Source organism: Varroa destructor, unplaced genomic scaffold, assembly GCF_002443255.2.
Source record: "Varroa destructor unplaced genomic scaffold, Vdes_3.0 BEIS01000004.1, whole genome shotgun sequence".
Taxonomy (NCBI): Eukaryota; Metazoa; Arthropoda; class Arachnida; order Mesostigmata; family Varroidae; genus Varroa; species Varroa destructor.
In genome coordinates this window covers 42,555,848-42,574,452 of record NW_019211457.1, presented here as the reverse complement: position 1 = coordinate 42,574,452, position 18,605 = coordinate 42,555,848, and the positions used below count along the sequence as shown (strand labels likewise).

General features: G+C 39.7%; 1 protein-coding gene and 1 long non-coding RNA gene across 8 annotated transcripts in view; one reads left to right on the top strand and one right to left on the bottom strand.

The window, feature by feature from the left end:
* LOC111248951 (sodium/hydrogen exchanger 4-like) overlaps positions 1 to 18,605 on the bottom strand; it is a 101,818-nt gene that overhangs the window by 72,304 nt on the left and 10,909 nt on the right. For 5 of the 7 annotated variants that reach the window (XM_022802101.2, XM_022802098.2, XM_086988198.1 and 2 more), the window contains exon 2: positions 8,319 to 8,483. The exons of 1 other annotated variant lie outside the window; for it this stretch is intronic. In XM_022802101.2, coding sequence (XP_022657836.1) covers positions 8,319 to 8,415 — 97 coding nt within the window. In that variant the 5' untranslated portion in view covers positions 8,416 to 8,483. Of the gene's footprint in view, positions 1 to 8,318; positions 8,484 to 13,098; positions 13,181 to 18,605 lie in introns of all 7 variants that reach the window. One more of the 7 variants, XM_086988197.1, reaches the window with a different exon arrangement.
* LOC111248957 (uncharacterized) lies at positions 11,387 to 16,347 on the top strand. The gene is made up of 2 exons (XR_002672737.2): positions 11,387 to 11,902; positions 16,110 to 16,347. It is a non-coding gene; the product is annotated as an uncharacterized LOC111248957 (long non-coding RNA).

Here is an 18,605-nt window from a genome sequence, read left to right as displayed (position 1 = left end):
AAGTTCAACAATCGATGGCACGTGGTTGGGTGAATGATTTAGGTAAGGGGAGAGCCTTTATTGTGATCCGTTTCAATCCTTTCCTGCAAACACAGTTGCATAATCGTTCGTCTGCTAAAACTGTAGTACAAATGCGTCTTTGGAAGAAAAAAGAAAAAACACCTTTTCTTGATTCTTTACCTAAGTTCCAGCTCACCTTGCGACTTCGCTTGGAGTCTCAACTGGATTATTCTTAGAACATCAACTATCGTCTTGTGTACTACATGAGAAGGAATCGAAAAAAAATAGTAAAGATTTTTGTGCTTATGAGCTAAAAGTCTAAGAACTAAGTAACGTTTTTTTTGTTCACGGTTGTCCTTTACGTGACGTGTAGGATCAAATAAACAATCGTTGTTGAACTAGGAATAGCAGTTGGCGCTGCTGGCAGTATTCTAATCGTGAAGGCAAGTAGCTATGGTTGTAAGAGTGCCGCTCTTAGGGAGCGGCCTTACACTGGGTCCCAATTGTAAGATTGATTCCCCTGATGAAAAGAGACCTTGAACCCCGGTCAGTTTTTTCCCCTGCGAATCCAAACTTGAGTATATATACTTTCGCACTAAATGTCGGTAAGAGACAGAGGGTCAAGCCGGTCAGAATTGCTTGAATGAGAAGCAAGTTACCCCTTGGATTAGCAATAACATGACTCTTTTCTGTCGAGGACGCGAGGCACGTTCTCACTGCATGCCCTAATCTTCCGGTTCTCTTGGGATGCCTATCTTCTGGCCTCTACCTTTCACGGCCTCCTGAATTACTCGCAGACACGACTTCACTCGTTCCGATATTGCAAGAGTTGAGTCGAACCAAGCCAACGTCCATCTGTCTATCAAGTTTATAGATGATTTCTGCTGAAAACCAGCTGTGGGCTGAGAATTCGTCGAATGCCTCGCACTTAGCTTTATCCCATGGGAAACGTATGACTTTAATGAGAACTCTCAGTTCTAAGCGCTATCTACTTTTGACGGATTGAAAACGTTTGAGGGATATATACACACGATTTGGGACACAGTTTACTTTACGTTAGTTAGCTTCTACCAGAGGCGCAGAAAGGAGAGCAATAAGTAGTCGAACAGGGCTAGATCAGAATAGGTCTTGTCGTTGCTACTTAGAACAAACAAATATTTACTTAATAGAAAATTCAGATCCGATATTCAAAGCTAATGAAAGGAACAACTTTAAAATATTCTATGACTGTTAATAGCTTTCAGTGATAATGAGGCGTCGTTGGAGTGCAAGAATTTTCTCACATTATTTCGATACTAATTAGGTTAAATCCGAGGTAAAATAAAGTTTTGTTGTTTCCGCTTTAGCGAAGGCTTGCCAAACCCATTGTATATGACGCAGAGTGATGTACATCATGCCCTACTGTATGGGTCTTATTCGACCCTCTAACCCATTTGCTATTCCCATTCAGTTCAATGTATAAATACTATTAATTATAATACATACGTACAAATGCCGTTGGCCATCTTTGTTCAGTCTATATAAGTGAGTGTTGTCTATCGGTATACTCCCCGCGCGCGTGCTTTACGCATGAAGGGTCGTTTTCTACTGTTATCCTCCGACACTAGAACAGACGGCAGCTAAAACAGCGGCTTCCCTGAGAGGGCACGGCTGCTCCTGCGGTCAACGCACTCGAGTGATATCGATCACAAATGGGAATCTCGTACCTCTCCCACCTATCCATCAAGGTGGACCGTATGGACGCGCAAGTTGAGGATAGTAACCATCACCTAACCACAGCCAGACTACATAGACAAGGTAGTTCATAATCACTAGATCTTCGCTAAGTTGAACCTGCGCTCTTTACTAGCGCTAGTTCATCGTAGTGTTGCTGCGGGACGAAACTTCGTGGCACAGTATAGCCACACCTATGTAGTTCTTTAGGTAAATGATTCAACGAAGGTGTCCGCTTAGCATAGAGTGCACGATGTAGATTATTATACAGTTAACTTATATTTTGTAATGGCTTCGGCGCTGACGCACAGCCAAATTGCGTTGTTGCACGATCAAAGCAGAAGTTATGCATCTAGGTCTAACATAGTTGCACCGTTCTTATCAAATGCATTAAAACTGGTCACTACAGAGTACTAAGGACAGCTCTCACGCCCCTAAAGACCTCGTCCAAAAGATGGTCCTTGATTTTCTTGCTATTAAACCTAGCCTTTGAATCTTCAACTTTAGTTTCTTATATTTTTGAAGAGCTGAAAACGTATCAATATCTATATCTAATGCACATCTTGCTACAATTATTTCCCAGTACCAATTTTTGTAATGTCCACATTGTCACGAACTTAAAATATTAACGAAAACGCTTTTCAGATTGCAACTTCAGCTTTTTAGTTTATGTACGTAACCCAGTAATGTATTGCCGTTGGAGTTTTCAGCCTATGGGAAAACGTTGCTGATTGCTATCATTTGCATTGCTCTTCATAAATGTGATAATGATAAAGCTGTTTGAAATTCTTTATTTTTAATTTGAGAAGTAAACCTCCACGGTATATTTTGTTAGAGGCGCGGATTTCTCATTTCCCTATACCGCTAAATTAAATGGAACTTGTAGAAAGCTTTGCACCCACCTATCATAGTGATCAGGCGAAAATCTACTTCTGACTTTCGGTCAGTGACTGATAGTCAGTCAGTAAACAGTTCCAATGGTCGCCCTACTATGAACGGGGCAAATAGTAGGTCAGCTAACGAAATGCGTTGAAGTGTCCGCTTGTCTAAAGTCACCCCACATATAGCCATCGAAATCTCATTGCTCCGTAAATATCACCCCAAGCAGTAAATATGATCAATTGACCTCAGTTGATGATGATTTATGATGATCTCTAATGAAACAAACGACTAAAAAAGCCCGGTTTTTTCAAAAGCTGTACGATATAAAGACATCGCAACTGATCTCAGATCTTTTTTCTTGTGATAATTTTGTGTTGTGCGAATTACACGAATTCGATATCTGTAGACAGCATTCCTTTTACCTTCTAGACACTCAAAATCTGCGAGGAATTGACTAAAATTTGCTAGTTTCTCAAATTTTTTGAGTATATTTTTCGCTGCATTTCAGTAGTCAAAACAATGGCTCATCTCAAAATTCGGGGATAGACGGGATACGGTTAGGTAGCGTGACGCTGGCGATTTTGTATTTAGCCATTTAACCGTTTTTACAATACCGTTGTTTTATAGCATCGGTCGGCACGAACAGTAAACAGCCACCACGTCATATACAAGATACTATATATAGTAGAATCTGATTCTTATGAGGCTACTAGGTATCTATCCTCCTAATAAACATTTTCAGGTTTAATTTACTACTATATTACGAATGGCTATATTTCTTGCTGCTTGCTACTGAAAACACTGTCGTTATCTATAGGTGTTTGTTAGGCCATAACAAGGCCTGTCCTAGAGTTGAATTTTGCAGAACACAATGAAAGCCAATTGCTTTTCGGAGAGTCGCTGCTTTGACTAAGAATCTATTACCACTCTACGAATAAACGAGATGTCGGCACTTTCTAAATGTGTAGATAAAATTAAATAATTAATATAAAGCCCGATTTTAACAAGAAGAACGGGTAGTTAGTTGCAAAGCCGGTATGCCATACTTTATATGCAGTTGTTTTGCGAGTGTTTACTACACAGGACGCCAAATGGAAAACTGAAGCTTATGAGAAGCGTTTTAGTAAAAATTCCCTCCTCAAAGATACCCTTTCTATGGTCCATTCTGATTTCGCCACTGCCAGTGTTTACGGAAATATTCGATTTGTATTATATTCAGCTTTACCAAATTATCTTCATAAATGCAGACAACTAACTTGTTTTGCTACTATCAAAAATTTGTTGATGTTAAGAGGACAGGGAGAACGTCGCTGTACCGATCGAAAATGTGTTATGAAAGAGAAATGAATTATTTCGAATAAGCTTTAGATCGTTTACGAGGCGTGTGCGAGTATTCAGGCAACGTTATTCGTGAGAATCCGACAAACAGCTTTCATTTTTACAACTCAAATGAAAAATTTTACAGTCAAAATTTTTACTAGCTCAGTATCGTTCGTGTTAGATGTCGCGTCCTTCAACATCGCTTTAAAAACTACGACAAGGGTGTAAGCATTTAGGACGCCGCCAGAACTAACTCAGGTATACAAAAAAAAAGTGGTAACAAAGGAGCTCGAATAGAAACCGATAGCGGTAACAGCTTTATTACTGGATTTTTTCACAACTGTATGCAGCGTATTGGCGCAATGACTTTTCGGAATTATGCGTAATTGTGATAATTGTAGAAATCTCACAATGCCAGTGAACGGCCGAAAAATATGTGGAACGTGGACTGGTCATGCGATGTAAGCGACTGTACTGTAGGATAGAGTTGACGACCTGGTGAGGCTTACTTAAAATACTGCGTAGAAGATTCCGTCACGAAAGTTCACAGCCACTCATGTCAAAGGCATCGACATACGAGAAAAAATCTAGCTCATGAAAATAGCGTTTGGAGTTACCACCATCAACAGCAGTATCAACAAGCGCTGTCTAAGGCCGAGTCGTCTGTAACGTGTTGTGGTTCTGTTAGAAATATACGTAGATACGTATTTCGAAATTTTTGCGCGCTACAAAGCTTGCGCTGATCAGTAGCTTAACGAACCTGCAGAAACGGAATTTTTGTAAGTTCAGGGAAGGACTAACAAACAACATTGTACACGAATCCAGAGTTAGGACTATGTAGGGCTTGAAAAGGGTCCTATAATATTCTGAAGTTGGAAGGAAAGAGGCGAAGATAGGTTCGCCGTTTCGAAATGAGTGCGCCAATTTTCCCGCTCCTAAAGTAATTACATCTTTAAAATAATGATAAATCACAGATGCTCTAATCATCTATTAAATACGCTATTTTTGCTGTGTACGAAAAATATACAACGTCATTAAACATTTGAATTCAGAAAAGTCTGTTTCACTTGGAAATTCGTTTTGCCGGGTTTCCCTTAGTTTTATCTTGGTCCCCTTTACAGACTTTCTCTCCTAAGCGTTTGTTTTGGCGTGCGAACTGCAGGAACTGCGTTTGCCCATGAAAGCACACCGTAAAATTAATGTCCGAGTGACAGGACATCACATGTCCTTCTTCGTACGTGGTCTTTTGTTCTTCGGTGGTTCTACGATAACAACACTAGTTCCAGATGAGCGCAGACGTTCCTCTACACTAGAAAACGTCTTGCAGCGCCTTCGCACCCTTCACGTTATCCTGGATTATATGTTATAATGGATCTTGTTCTGAACCGCATGCATCTACAACCAGGGCGACCGTCAAATGATCCACTTGCGCGCTTCTTTGAAACCGAACCGGCTGGTCCTATTCAACTGTATCCTTTGGTTTGACAAAAATAATGCGCATTCTTTTTCTGAAAAATGACATATTACTTCTCGAGGCTACAAATGCCGACGCCACACGATGAACGACGACCTAATAGTGCAGTAAACTGACCTCTCTGTGCGATTAGTGCGGTTGAATAGGTTTTTTTTGTGACGAAGTGACGAAGACGAATGCTTTTACGCATCGTCAGGGAATGATATATTGAACAGTTTCGACAATTTCATATTGGATTCCGTGACAGACGGCAGTGGCTATCGTACCGCGTGCATAGCCTTAAATGAATTTTGTTGCAGTTTGTCGAATCTGTAGCGTCACCGGAAAAGCCGTCCAAGCCAACTCCTAGATCAATAAATCGAATTGATTGTGAATCTTCCGAGTGAAGACGATGTAAAACATCGATATGAGTCAGTTGCGCTTTTGCTTTACTCACGGTATTAATTGCGGTACTGAAACCTATAATACACTCGGAAAGCTTAGAAGTCAGAGGCCTATGCGGTCGCAATGCTGTTTATATGCACAATGACGGGATCCATCTAATTTAAATATTAGGTCTGCCAGCAAAAGAAGAACTAAACCACAAAATATGTCAGTTTTTAGCCCTCTTCATTTGTTCCTATAGAAAATAGGATTCTGCAGCCCGTTTTTCGGTGCCTTTTTAGGGTCATAACCTCAAATCAAAGACCCCTGCTTAGTTTGTGTGGCCATACTAAATACCGCGTGGCTTTAAGCTGCTAGACGAAATGTAGGCAATAAGGCTTGCAAAGTCGTGTCTATGTGAGTGGATAAAAAGGGCTAGTAAATCGATCACCGCTTGATTTCTCTAAAGAAAAGGGTGGGCCATAACAGATTGGAGAAGCAGCTTAATAAAGCCGCTGTCATTCTCGAAGCCGAAGGCTTTTCGTCTTAGCAGACACAGCTACCAGCCAGCTCCAAGATTACTTGGATCCCATAAAGGGACATTGAAATTAACACTATTGAATACAGCAGAACTATGTAGAATTTTGCTAGCGCCAAATGAGTAGTTACACTCTACGTCGGAACTCTGTCTAGCGTTGAGACCCATAGCATAAATAAAACACTGAGGATCTGGCATTAAAAGCATCGAAAAGTCTTAACTAAAGGCTTCAAATTCTAGGACTCCTAGTGGCAGGGAAGTTAAGCCCTGAATTATTGTCCTACATTAAGCTGTGTTGTTATCAATAAGAGTCCAGGAAGTTCATAGCCTTTGCTGGATAAAAAAAAAGCTGACGCAAGTAGTAAGTGTAATAAAAAAATAATAACAACTATAAAGCTTATTATTAATACACAGTCACATATGGAAATAACAGATTGTCTCAGCCCCAACCTATTTTGGATATTACGACGTGTACAGTTTGTGTCAGTGTATACGGGCTGGGCTTGTGATAGAATATATTATTAGCCCATTATGGATGCTTGTTAGGATTTCATTATAAGAAGAAGAACAATACTCATCATAGTGTTCTTCTGACTGTTTTTACTGTCTCGGAAAAATATTTTACTGAGCATTATGATTGCACAGCAGCTCTAAGCCTATTATTGTGCCGTTTAATCGAACCCGAAAGTCTTATTGGCTGTGAAGGGGGGGGACTAATGGTAGTCGAGTATATTAAAGACTACTCTGCTCTAAAGACCATGTCATTAGCTTCCCCTTTTTCTCCTCGTAGGTTGCAGACTGACAGAGTGTAATAGATATTTGTTAATCGTTAGCGTTTAGGGGTTATTCCTTCTTGTTGCCTAATATTTTTTTGTTTTTTAGTTTCGCCGGATAATGTGCTGATAATAATAAACTGTACGACTATAGTGCTAGAGCTCTGAGCAAAACGATCCGGGGTTTTATAGAATTCCATAATTCGCTGTCGACTCGGTACTTTCAATTGGATTGATACTGACATTTAAATCTGTAAACCCTGACGGCTTTGAATGGCGCAGGTTCATAGGTGAGCATGTAATTCCTCGACTAAGGAACGCCTAGTTTGACCACTAGAAAAAGCAAAAAGCACTTTTCATTCCTAGGTCATTCTCCATTTAGCTACTGTTGAAAGACTGATCGGTTTCCGATAATCTGATGTTGATTTAATAAAAAAAAATGTCAAATGCAGATTATTTATAAACGTACAAACAGATATTTTTGACAATAAATATTATTTCCATATTTATTACTTGAAATCGCGTTTGCCGGCCCGGTTCGTCATCCGTCTTTTTAGGCATTAAAAACAAGAAAAAACATTAGGAAATCTAATGGGAACATACTCCTCGTCGTCCTCCTTCAGTCCATTCTCTCTTCACTCCTTCTCATCATCGTTTTTAATTCGGTCAGTAGCAGAAATTACTCGTTGCCCAATTCGGTATCGTTCCTTTTTTAAATGCTATAAAATAGTATAGCCCATATCATTGGAAGGGTTTGCTTGTCGGTCCGAATGCGTCATTGCAAGAAGCCTGATTCAACCCAGTGTCGTTTACGCATGGGTCGTGCGTTCTGCAACAGAGCTTCAATTACGTTCAGCTTTTGTCTCCGACCCTTCAAATGGCACGAAATAAAATATGTGCCCCTATAAAACACGTGAATCATAATCATTATAGAATCTATAAGTTATCAATTTGTAAAAGTGAATTTATAGACATACCACCAGCTTCTCGAATCGCATTCTCTGGTTGGTTCTGTTTTCTATTGAAGAACCAAATAATTCTTCTACTTTTCACCATTTCAAACTATACCTTTCAATACAGGAACGAATACAATTATGTAAAATACGTGCATCGTTTATACCCGAATTTCGAACAGACCCATATCCGATATACATCCCGGACAGCTGAACATATCCACATGCAAGTATTGACAAACATATGCGGAACTGCTGTGTGTGTACACGCAAGCTTTATTATACATCAGCCGAGTACTTACCATTTTGTTGAGCTGTGGCCTGTGCCACGAACAGGAGACCTGACAGAAGACAATAGCAAAAAAATGCGTCCGACATTTGTAACAAACGGAGTCGCATTGCAGTAGATACAGTTTTCGAGATTGCACCTCACTGCGGTGATAGCCCAGCTCGCTGAGCACTGCGAACTGCAAAAAACGTAAAAAAGTAAAAAGAAAATCAAAGGAGAACTCTTTAGACAAATTCCTTCATGATTTGATTGAGAGTAGACAAAAAAAACTCTGATCACGTACGTATAGTTTATGGACGGGTTGCAAAAAGCGAGAAGATGTCGATGTGAGCCTTAATAAGCCAGTTAAATAATTTGCATATAACCGAAGACCCCCCAAAGACTCAACATTTCGTTCGTCCTACTAATTTTGTATATAGTACTATAGTCAGTGAAGATGATTGTAACTAAAAAGTCTTTGAATACGCGGAAAGGTATCAGTAGCTTTTAGGATCTTTGTAGTAGGATTTCTGCCCGTTTATATGACCGATCGGATTCCGACGTTTCGACGATAATTGACCTGACATGTGTTAACCCAATGATTGCTTAGATCTAGACAGGAGGCATGTGAAATAATTATTGCACGCTAATTGTTTATTATATTACGACTATTATTCTATAAGTAAACATTTGAAATACCCGGCATTTTTTAACATCCATCTACTACAAAATGTATGTATATATATATATATATATATATATATATATATATAAGTAAACGTGGCACGCCTTACAATACAAAGGGCAGGCCTTTGACGTATTAGCTTTGTAATTGTTCCTGACACAGGTAATCTATATTTAGTTTCCACCTTCGTTTCATGACCAACAATCGAAAAGCGATGTAGGAGGGTTCCATTCAGTCGCGCTAAAACACCGACCCTCATCAATTCAGTGCTATGTTCGAAGACCGTCGGTTCTCAGTCGAAACTACCCTGCAGTTCTAGCATTCAAATAGAAATCCGCCCTCACTGGCTATCTTTTTCATACATTCATAGAGTATCTAGACGAAAACTACAATTCATGGTGTTATCTAGCCAAGACGATTATGCTGGCCACGTTCATTCGGTCTCGACAGCTTTGAGTCGAGGCCGGATATGCCTTCTATGGACGGCTACTCAATCGATGAAGCCACCTCTCTGGCCGAGCCCTTTTTCGCAAAAACTGTCGTACGATGTCCTTGCTTAAAATCCGTTCCTCGACATCAACGTCTGAGTGAGTCTTTCAGCGACGTAAAGCAAGATGAATTACCGCCCTGTCCCGCTATCTACTACCCTACCCACAAGAGAATGCTGTTATTATTTTCTACGTAATTCTAGCTCCCTGCCAATTTGTTTCATCACACTCCTTTCGTATTGTATGTTCATACGTAAACAAACGGAACTACGATACCTGACTACCCGTTTATTATGGTATTTTACTGCGGACTCGCTTATGTGGCCCAACGGATGCACATATTCATAGACGCTCTTCATGCGCCAAACATAAGCAACTATCTCTAGTGCCTCTATTGTAATAAGAGCCATTATGAATATACAGAAACTGCAGTGTGCCCTTGTCATGGCCTTTGCAACTTCTTGTTAGTCGAGGGCAATTAAATGATTCCGTCCGGGTGATGAGTGTGTAGTAGGCTGTAAGTAGATGTTAGAATCAGATATCCATGTGTGTATCTTAGGCGGGATGATTCTCGTTATAACAGGAAATACATTTTTTTTTAAGCTTTTATTGCTGACATCTTGCGTCTCGTCAGGAAACACCGTTTCACAGTGGATTCTGGGTAATCGGTCGACTGTTGGACGCCCGCAAAGCATCTACTCAGCTTTTTGAGTTCCATCTCTACGGAAAGTACTAAAGAATTGTAGCCTCGTACTTTTGGAATCAAGTTCATAGTAGACGTGTACTTACTGAATTTCAGTCTTAAGATGTCCAGCTATTCTACTCGACTAATTCAGTATTTTCCTAGACGTTAAATACTGGAGAGCAACTTAAATATATTGTCTTAATTTCTTCAAAGAAACAACGAATTTTTTCATAAAAACGGCACAGCCTATATAAAACTATTCTTCCTTGAGGCGTTAATCTCTATTTACATCTGAGTGTCGCTATGCTTCAAATACCTTAATGTGATTAGATTTTTCTTGCGAGGCAAGTGTTGATGACTCGTTTATGGTGACAGCCACATCATTAATTCAAAGCTTGGTCCAGCGTTCATCATCGTTGGCTTCCAGATGGGATCACCGGTAGAAATATAATAGTAAGTATGCATTAGCTCAAACAAAACGTGTCAAAAGCTTGGTGATTTTAGGATTTGACCACTGTTTGCGGCCTATTTTTAACAGGAGCCCGTTACAGCGTAAAGCCAAGCTTACGTAAAGCTAAGCATTAACCCGACGAATAATAGCGGACCCACGATAAGCAAATTAGATACGAGGGTCACTGAGCCTCAATGCAGCTGGACGCCTTTACTAGTTAGTTAACGATTGAAGACTGAACTTTATTTACAAGATTGTTTTCGGCAGATAAATTAGTATATCGAAGCACTCTTTTCATCTGGGTGATTCGTGCATACCACGTTAGCTAAGGCAATCGTGCAAGTTAACACGATTAATCTATAGCTAGTATAATAAAAACAGAAGTTTTAAACGGAATTATGTTTTTGAAAGCTGGTGTTTCGGCCTCTATTTTTCGCTTCCTTTTAGGATACATCCGTTACTGCCAGAAACCTAACAATCAAAAGCTCACGAACTATGCTTGTACTGCTCGGTCTTCGGAACAATGCGTGAACTGCGCTCGTCATCTGCCGTAGTATGATAACATCAGTTTTTGCTGAACGAGATCGTGGGATGTGCAGGAATGGCCACGTAGTCGCAAACCGCTTTTTAATCTACCGAGGTGTGATATACGTGGTGATCTTTTCTTGACCACGTCGGGTCCCTCACGTGGATTGTTCCTGTTAGGTATTTTCCGCTCGTTTCGCTGTCGTTGAATTAATCTAGCGTTGTTCAGACGACTATGCTAGCGGTTGTGCCTTTGAAACCGCTTCGTTTCACCACTCTAGCTTGCTGCTTCGTCTAGCTTTTCGCCGGACCACGGAAATGTTTAAATTTCGCGCCTACACCGGATGTTAGTATAACCCAATCTAGGCCGGCTATTTTTCCACCCAGAGCCTTTACTACCGGGCGAGCTACTACTTATGTCTTGCGCAGTCATAATCAAATCAGTGTTATGTGGCTACCAGCTTCAATGAATGGGCAATATTATTAGACGATAGCAGCATATCGGACATACTGTGATAGCTGTGGCAGCAAAGCATCACTCTGTCGTCGTACAGGCTGTTGATGGTATCGACAGTAACCTAATTCGAGCGTCTGGCAAATCAGTTGGGCGATTGCTAGGTCTAATTCCTGCAGGTGTTTGTTGTCGTGTGTATACCTAACGAACGCACATAAGGCGTGCAGGTGTAAGTCGAAAATCTAACTAGCCGCATACCTTACCACGGCATTGAATTTCATGTGGTTGTATATGCAAGTCTACCGAACAAGCAGTGGGAGACTAGGGCAGGTAATAATCACATAATCAGTCGCACTTGCCTATTGAACAATACACGTATTTATATCTACACAGGCTACGTAACTTCACTGTGAAGTTACGCATTTAGTTTTTTCTACACTTTTGTTTCTAGGAGTGTGCCTAATTTAGCGAGTTTCTTTCTATGTGTACTAAATTTTTATGAGTGTTACGTCCAGCATCGTCGTTAGGGGGTTCCGCCAGATGGCCGACTCCCAGCATAAAACGAATTGTATCTATGCGTTTAGAGTACTAGGTTTTTAGGAATAGCAAGCGGATACATTACGAACTAAGCTATCACAAATAGAATCAAATCAACAAATATCACTAGAAGTGGTATTTCTGACGGTCGTGCCCATTTAACATAACCACAAATCTCCAGCTTCAATTCAGAATCTAAACCACTTTCTAGTGATTTCTAGAATATTCTCTTTGATCCGTAAATAACATTTTAACAGTAGTTACACGTCAAGCGATACTTGTAGGTATACGTTTAACGCTAAACTCGTATCGCAAAAATACGCTACATGCAAAAGATCTCAATAGGATCGAATGCTGGGCTAATAGCAGGTCCTAAAAATACAAGGGCTCCAAACCCCCAAAATGTCGAATGCCCATTCCTGAAAAGACTAACAATTGGAATTTCTCTGGACATTCAAATCGATAATTGACACCGTCTTATTAAAATGGCCATTAATTAATGTATTGAAAATTATTTAGGTGGATCAAAGCTGGCTTTCCGAGCTATTTTTATGAGCTTCTAAACTCCTTAAATCTGTTAAGGATCTTTTGACTTTTGTGCTAAATTTTCGTGCAGCGTGAAAATGTCAAATTATAGCTCGGGTTCCCTCAAACTGACGGAAAAAACGCTTGGTTTTAACGATGGTGAGTTTGTTGTTATATTCCAGAATGGCAGATGCCCGCGGGGCCCTTACGGCAAAGAGTCCGCTCTGTTCTAATTTAGGTACCACACCCTCTAATATATATATATATATATATATATATATATATATATAGGGGAAAATAAATTGGAGGTAATAGGCCTTGTATTTAGGTTTGCTGTTTTTTATTTGCAGCAAGTAGGAAGTGGAGGTAGACGTAAGTGTTCCCAGTAGTAGATCTGTGATTGATGGATGAGTGACACTAATTAATCTTGTAGTAGTTTCTAAATTAATGATCTTGTTTCTTACCGTATATAGTGTATAGAGTAACCGAAGTCTGTATCAAACATCTAAAATCACCGTCCTGAACTCCAATCGAAGCGACTGAATCCTAAAAAAATAGCAAATAACATTTTTCAGATATCATTTATTGAGCTAAGAAAATTGCCCGTGGTTTGAGTATCGAAATAATAGTTTGTTTACCTGAACTTGTAATCATAGTATCCTTCAAACGAACCGAAAAACCTTTATGCATTTTGCACAGACTTGGGCATTCGATAAGAAGCAAACATTAAATAAAAATGTTATAGATCTTTGTTGCCTTTAAGAGCCTTATATGTTCATCTCTCTCAAAAGCACGCTAAATATTATAGCAAAGTACGTTCTGAGTAATTCTGAGGTATCGTCAAAAAGTCAGTCACGCGGCTGAAATATATTTAAATTTTTTTGATGAATTATGAATTGCCGTTGTTATTATTATATTACTGTTGGTAGGCCTTCCAATCTTTTTCCAATTTTTTTCTTTTTTTACAAGTCATCATCATCATAGTTACCCTAAACAGCTCCAAACAACCTGGGACGCGTGATTGAGCTCTACAACTTAAAACTTACGTACCCTTCAATGGAAGTAAAATATATCATGGTTAAAATCATAGGTTTCAGAATGAAGAAATGCCAAGAGCTTTTAAGTCAAGCATATGCAGATGTCCTTATCAATTACCTTCCTATAAATATGGTTGAGACACTATGACAGTATGTGGATAGAAGATAACAGAAACAGATTTTCTCGAGACCTCTAGCCTGGGAATATTGCCATTTTCTTAATCTTCCTTCAATAATCATTCGTGTTTCGTTTTTTAAATGGTTATGGTATGCTGTCCGCTTGTCACTATCAGGATGCTAAAGCTTGCCTTGCATGCGAGATCAGTCACACGGAGGCTTATGGGTAGCCGTAACAACAGTAATTCATTGCATTTCATGACATAGCAAATAGTCCGGATAACAGACGAGTGCCTGCCAGAGAAAAGCGATATTAAAACCAGAGTTACAGCATTGTCCTTTCAGATCCCGTCTTCGCTAAAGTAATTGTGCCGGCGTACCGAATAATTATTTGAAAATAATCGATAGAAGAGCTGAGTTGATGCTAGCAAATAAAATATACTCAAAGGAACATCGAAAAAGATCAAATCTAGCCTGGTGAAATGATTTACAGAGCCGACCCGATGGTATTACGTTAGTGGAAGGTCAACAAAAGACGGGAAAAAGTTATCGTTTTTTTTTTCTTTATAAGAAAAAGTGAGCCACAAACAAAAATTGTTACTAGGCTCTGGTAGGATTTGGGTACAATTCTATGAAAATAAACGGCATTGTTCAACTGGATAACCCAAATACATATTTCGACCCAGAAAGGGTAACGACAATCCGAACAGGCCCATGCCATGACTCAAGGCCTAAAATGATCATATGGCATAGTTCGATGGAAGCTTCTAGCGTATTTCTGATACTTCACGAATTTCCGTCGCTCGCGTAAGTTGAAGTGAAAATATATTGTATTGATACAAATAATCCAAATCGAATAGGCATGCGTTAAAATGCTTCGATGAGATTAACTGATTTCTATTAAAATTAAATGGAATCTAGTAATACGCAGATCGTAATTATTTTGCCGGCACATAGATCTTCCTGCACGAGAGGATATCCTGACTGAGAGAGAGGGAAATAATAAGTGTTTACAATATTATAGTTCTATATTTGTACGGACCAAAGAACAGAAGAACGAATGTCAAGCAGACAACTCCGGTACTCCGCTTGATAAATACTGGGTAAGGTTTTTGCCTGTTGGACAACCTTAAACGACTGCTTGCTCTAAGCGTCTCTACCATTCATGGAAAACTTGTTTAGGTAGGTATTAAAAGGTGATTGGAAGAGCATAGGGCATATATATGTAGAGCATTAATATAAAAACAAAACCTAATGCCCTGAAAATTAAAGTGATGATAATGTGCTTCAAATCAACTTTGGATAGGTTAATTTAAGTGGAAATGTTGTAATTTGCTTCTATTACTCTTCTATAATACTCTAAAGAGCAAACAACGAAATGCGAATTAGGTATATTCGTATTCAACGGTCAAATAGGAAACTGCCACTGGATCGAAGTTTCAACGCCGCCGAAAGCAGTATTCCCAATAGGCGCGCCGAAGTCTGTCTAGCAGACAGCTCGTATTGACCATAACCCGTCTGGTCTCTAGCAAGCGGTAAAAAAACCTGTCCCATTGCTTTTAATTCGACGGTACTTAGCTAGTAGCTTGTATATTGTCCATCCGCAACTAATGAAAAGAGATTACTCAAAATTATGGCGTGAGGAACATTTCTTCACTGGTGATAAAAATGTTTTATAGATAATGTGGACCAATTGAAGCTTAAGTCTATTATATAAAATGACTGATTAGAATTGTTGTTCTAATCAGTATAATAGTACTATTAATGATCAACTGAGTAAGAGATTGGAAAAGGTCTAAAAACAGTTATGATTTCTTTAATTATAAACACGCATAGAAGTTATAATGAATTATGTTTAAGAGCTATTGTATATTTAGTGAAATAAGTGGAAGACACAGCCCTAGAGAAATAAGGTTGCAAATCTAACTTTTCTGCTACCTGAGACCTGCCTGCTATTTTTTTTAGTTTCTTGTTTGGTTCCGCTGCTAAACGTCGATCAGACAGCTACAAAAATCATCAGCATGAAACGAAGCGTGTCAACGCTCGGATTCGAACTCAGACCACGATCTGCAAGATTTTCTTTTGGCCGATTTGTGTTTAGGATGATAACTACATTACTAAGGCGGAAGGGTTTCATAAAGAATCTCATACTGGCACACTTCGCGGTATACATGCCAATGGTGTGCAAGGTCTGGTACCCCAAACCAATAAAAGAGGCTACGCAGGCTGTGGGGGAGTACAGCTTTCAGGCCACTAGGTCAGACAGAGTTTCGTCTAAACACCCTCGCTTACGTAAACAGTAATCTAAGTTCTTTTTTCAGGTAAGTGTCTGCAGATGTCATCAAGTGAGCCTACACTTGTCAGAAAAGTATTGAGTGCTCAGTGAAACACTCCTTTTATAGATGATAATAAATCCTGTTAAGAACGACGATGCTGCATTTGAGCTGCTGCTCCCTCACTAAAGAAAGTATCAAGCTTTGTTAACCAAGGTAGTGATACTGGTAAAAAAAACACAGCCTCTGCATCGCTAACAATAAATTAGCATATATTTTAAAATTAGCGCAGTATATTCAAACATATTTATGCCTATAAAACACTGTCTACGATATCGTAGTGTACTGCACATATCAATGTGCAACGACGCTTCAGAGTATATTTAGCCCATGATCATTATAGGCGTGCCATATTCAAGACTCCCATCTAGCTGAGTGTACATGCTTCGCTTGGCGTAAGGCACAACAGAAACTAAGAGAGATATAATATTGGACATCCTGGGGTACATCCCTTACAGTCAACCAGGATCAGCGATATTTGGGTCAGATACCCATAGTCCAGCGATATTCGAAGCTCGAAAACCAGCAATAAAAATATTAGCCTCGATAACTGTCTATCTAAACCTTCTCGAATCAAAGTGCGACGCGTCTTCACTGCACGCTTATCAACTTGGTTGGTTCAAAAGGAACTTTCGATTGCTCTATCCAGTAAAAGACAAAGGAGAGTACGGATTGTTTCCAATATACTGAATGTTGTGACCGCAAACGGTAACCGTGCTAGACTCTAGAAAGGGAACAATGCGGACCAACTATAATATACTTTGCTTGCTTACAGTTTCTGCGTTGCCATTCTTGGATTTTCAAAGGTCTAACTAAGGTTCAATTCTCTGTTATAGTGAACGAACGGAGAAGCAGCTTCAATATAGCCGTAGGGCTTGCCAACGATGCGTCTACCTTTCCGCTTTTAGACCCACACTCAGCAGGATCCATTTTTGGATTAAGGTGACAGCTTAGCGTTTATCATAGATACATAGCTATTGCTAGAGACCCGAATAGGAGTAACCCTTTCACACAGCCATTTCTCATGATCAGGCTTTTGCATAAATACGTACATATACGTACGTATCTATATGTGGGAGGCACACAACGTTTCTAGACGTTATGTGCCTCGTCTGCCGATAAAGATTCATCTCTTGAGAGTCCCGCCATCATAACTTCTGCATCTAGTACTTTATGTGAAGAGCTCCTATGCAGAAGAGTCCAGTTCGGTTAAGCTAAAGCTGAAAAATCGACTTTTTATATGTGAAAAATAATTTATACAGTTAATTAGTTCACACTGCTATAGCTGCTAGCGGAATGTAGTAAGTCTTGCCTTCGTAGCTTCTGTGGGTGTGTCGTACATTGTTGAACTTATGCTGCTTTGCGGGGAAGTTTTTTATTAACTGTCCGTAGAAGAATAAATACAAATAAATATCGATGTGTCCTGTACAAAGGCACTCTCCCTTCTTCTGCAATTAGCATCTTTCATCCAGTGCCTGACGCGCCAGAATTAGCACCTCGAATGGTACCTATGTGGACAAAATACTAAGATCGTAACAAGCGAACTTTACGTTTGCAGCTGTCGGCCATTCCCTTGGTGATGATTGTGTTATTTTTACAATACCTCCTAACAGATGCTCGATTATCAGAATAATACAAGAAGCTCGCATAGGAAGTGATTTTCTTGAACATATACTATAACTATCGTCTCTTCTTGTAACAACTGCTGCCTTCTAGAGGTCTGACGCTATGGAAACGATCCCACGACGCCCCTTTAGGCAACGCTTTCGAAAAGTAACCACTAAATCCTATGTGAAGTAGAGACATAACGAAACTGAACTTGAAGCAATTGACAACTCTGTCAGCAGTTGAATTTCTGGGTGGCCTGGGTGCGGCCCTTTCGCGTGCACCTCACTGAAATACGATTTGTCGACATCGATGGGATTCCCTCTAGGACCTACGTTCCACTTGAGTGCGCTGCATTCAAGCGTTATTTATCGACACTTGATAACTTTATCCACATCTTAGATAAGATCTATTCAGCGCGTTTTCTTGACAAGACTCGATCGATCGTGTGTAGAATTTATTGTAAATAAATGTACATGGCACTTGTTATAAGCACTTAAGTAGATGCTTTTCATGTCGAGTCACATAATGAGATCCTACAGCAACGCAACGAGACATCTTCCGAACAAACAATCTCAAGGTATTGAGGAAGCTTTGTTTCAGATAGTTAGCTGTTTGTGAGGAGCATGAATGCTACGGTGTCCCATAAACACTTTAGCTTCTAATATTCCGTCGATAAATTAACAAGGTCCCCTGAACGTATTTAGCTTATATGGGCTATAAGGTGAAATCCGTTCTGAAACAAACGGGTCGAACGTTATGCACTACGCGTCGGCCGAAAATGGCTAGTGTGAAATTAGGAAATTAAGAAATTTTCGAGAACTGAAAACTTTGGCATCTTATTACGTACGATTAATGTTATTTCTCTTCATTATCAGC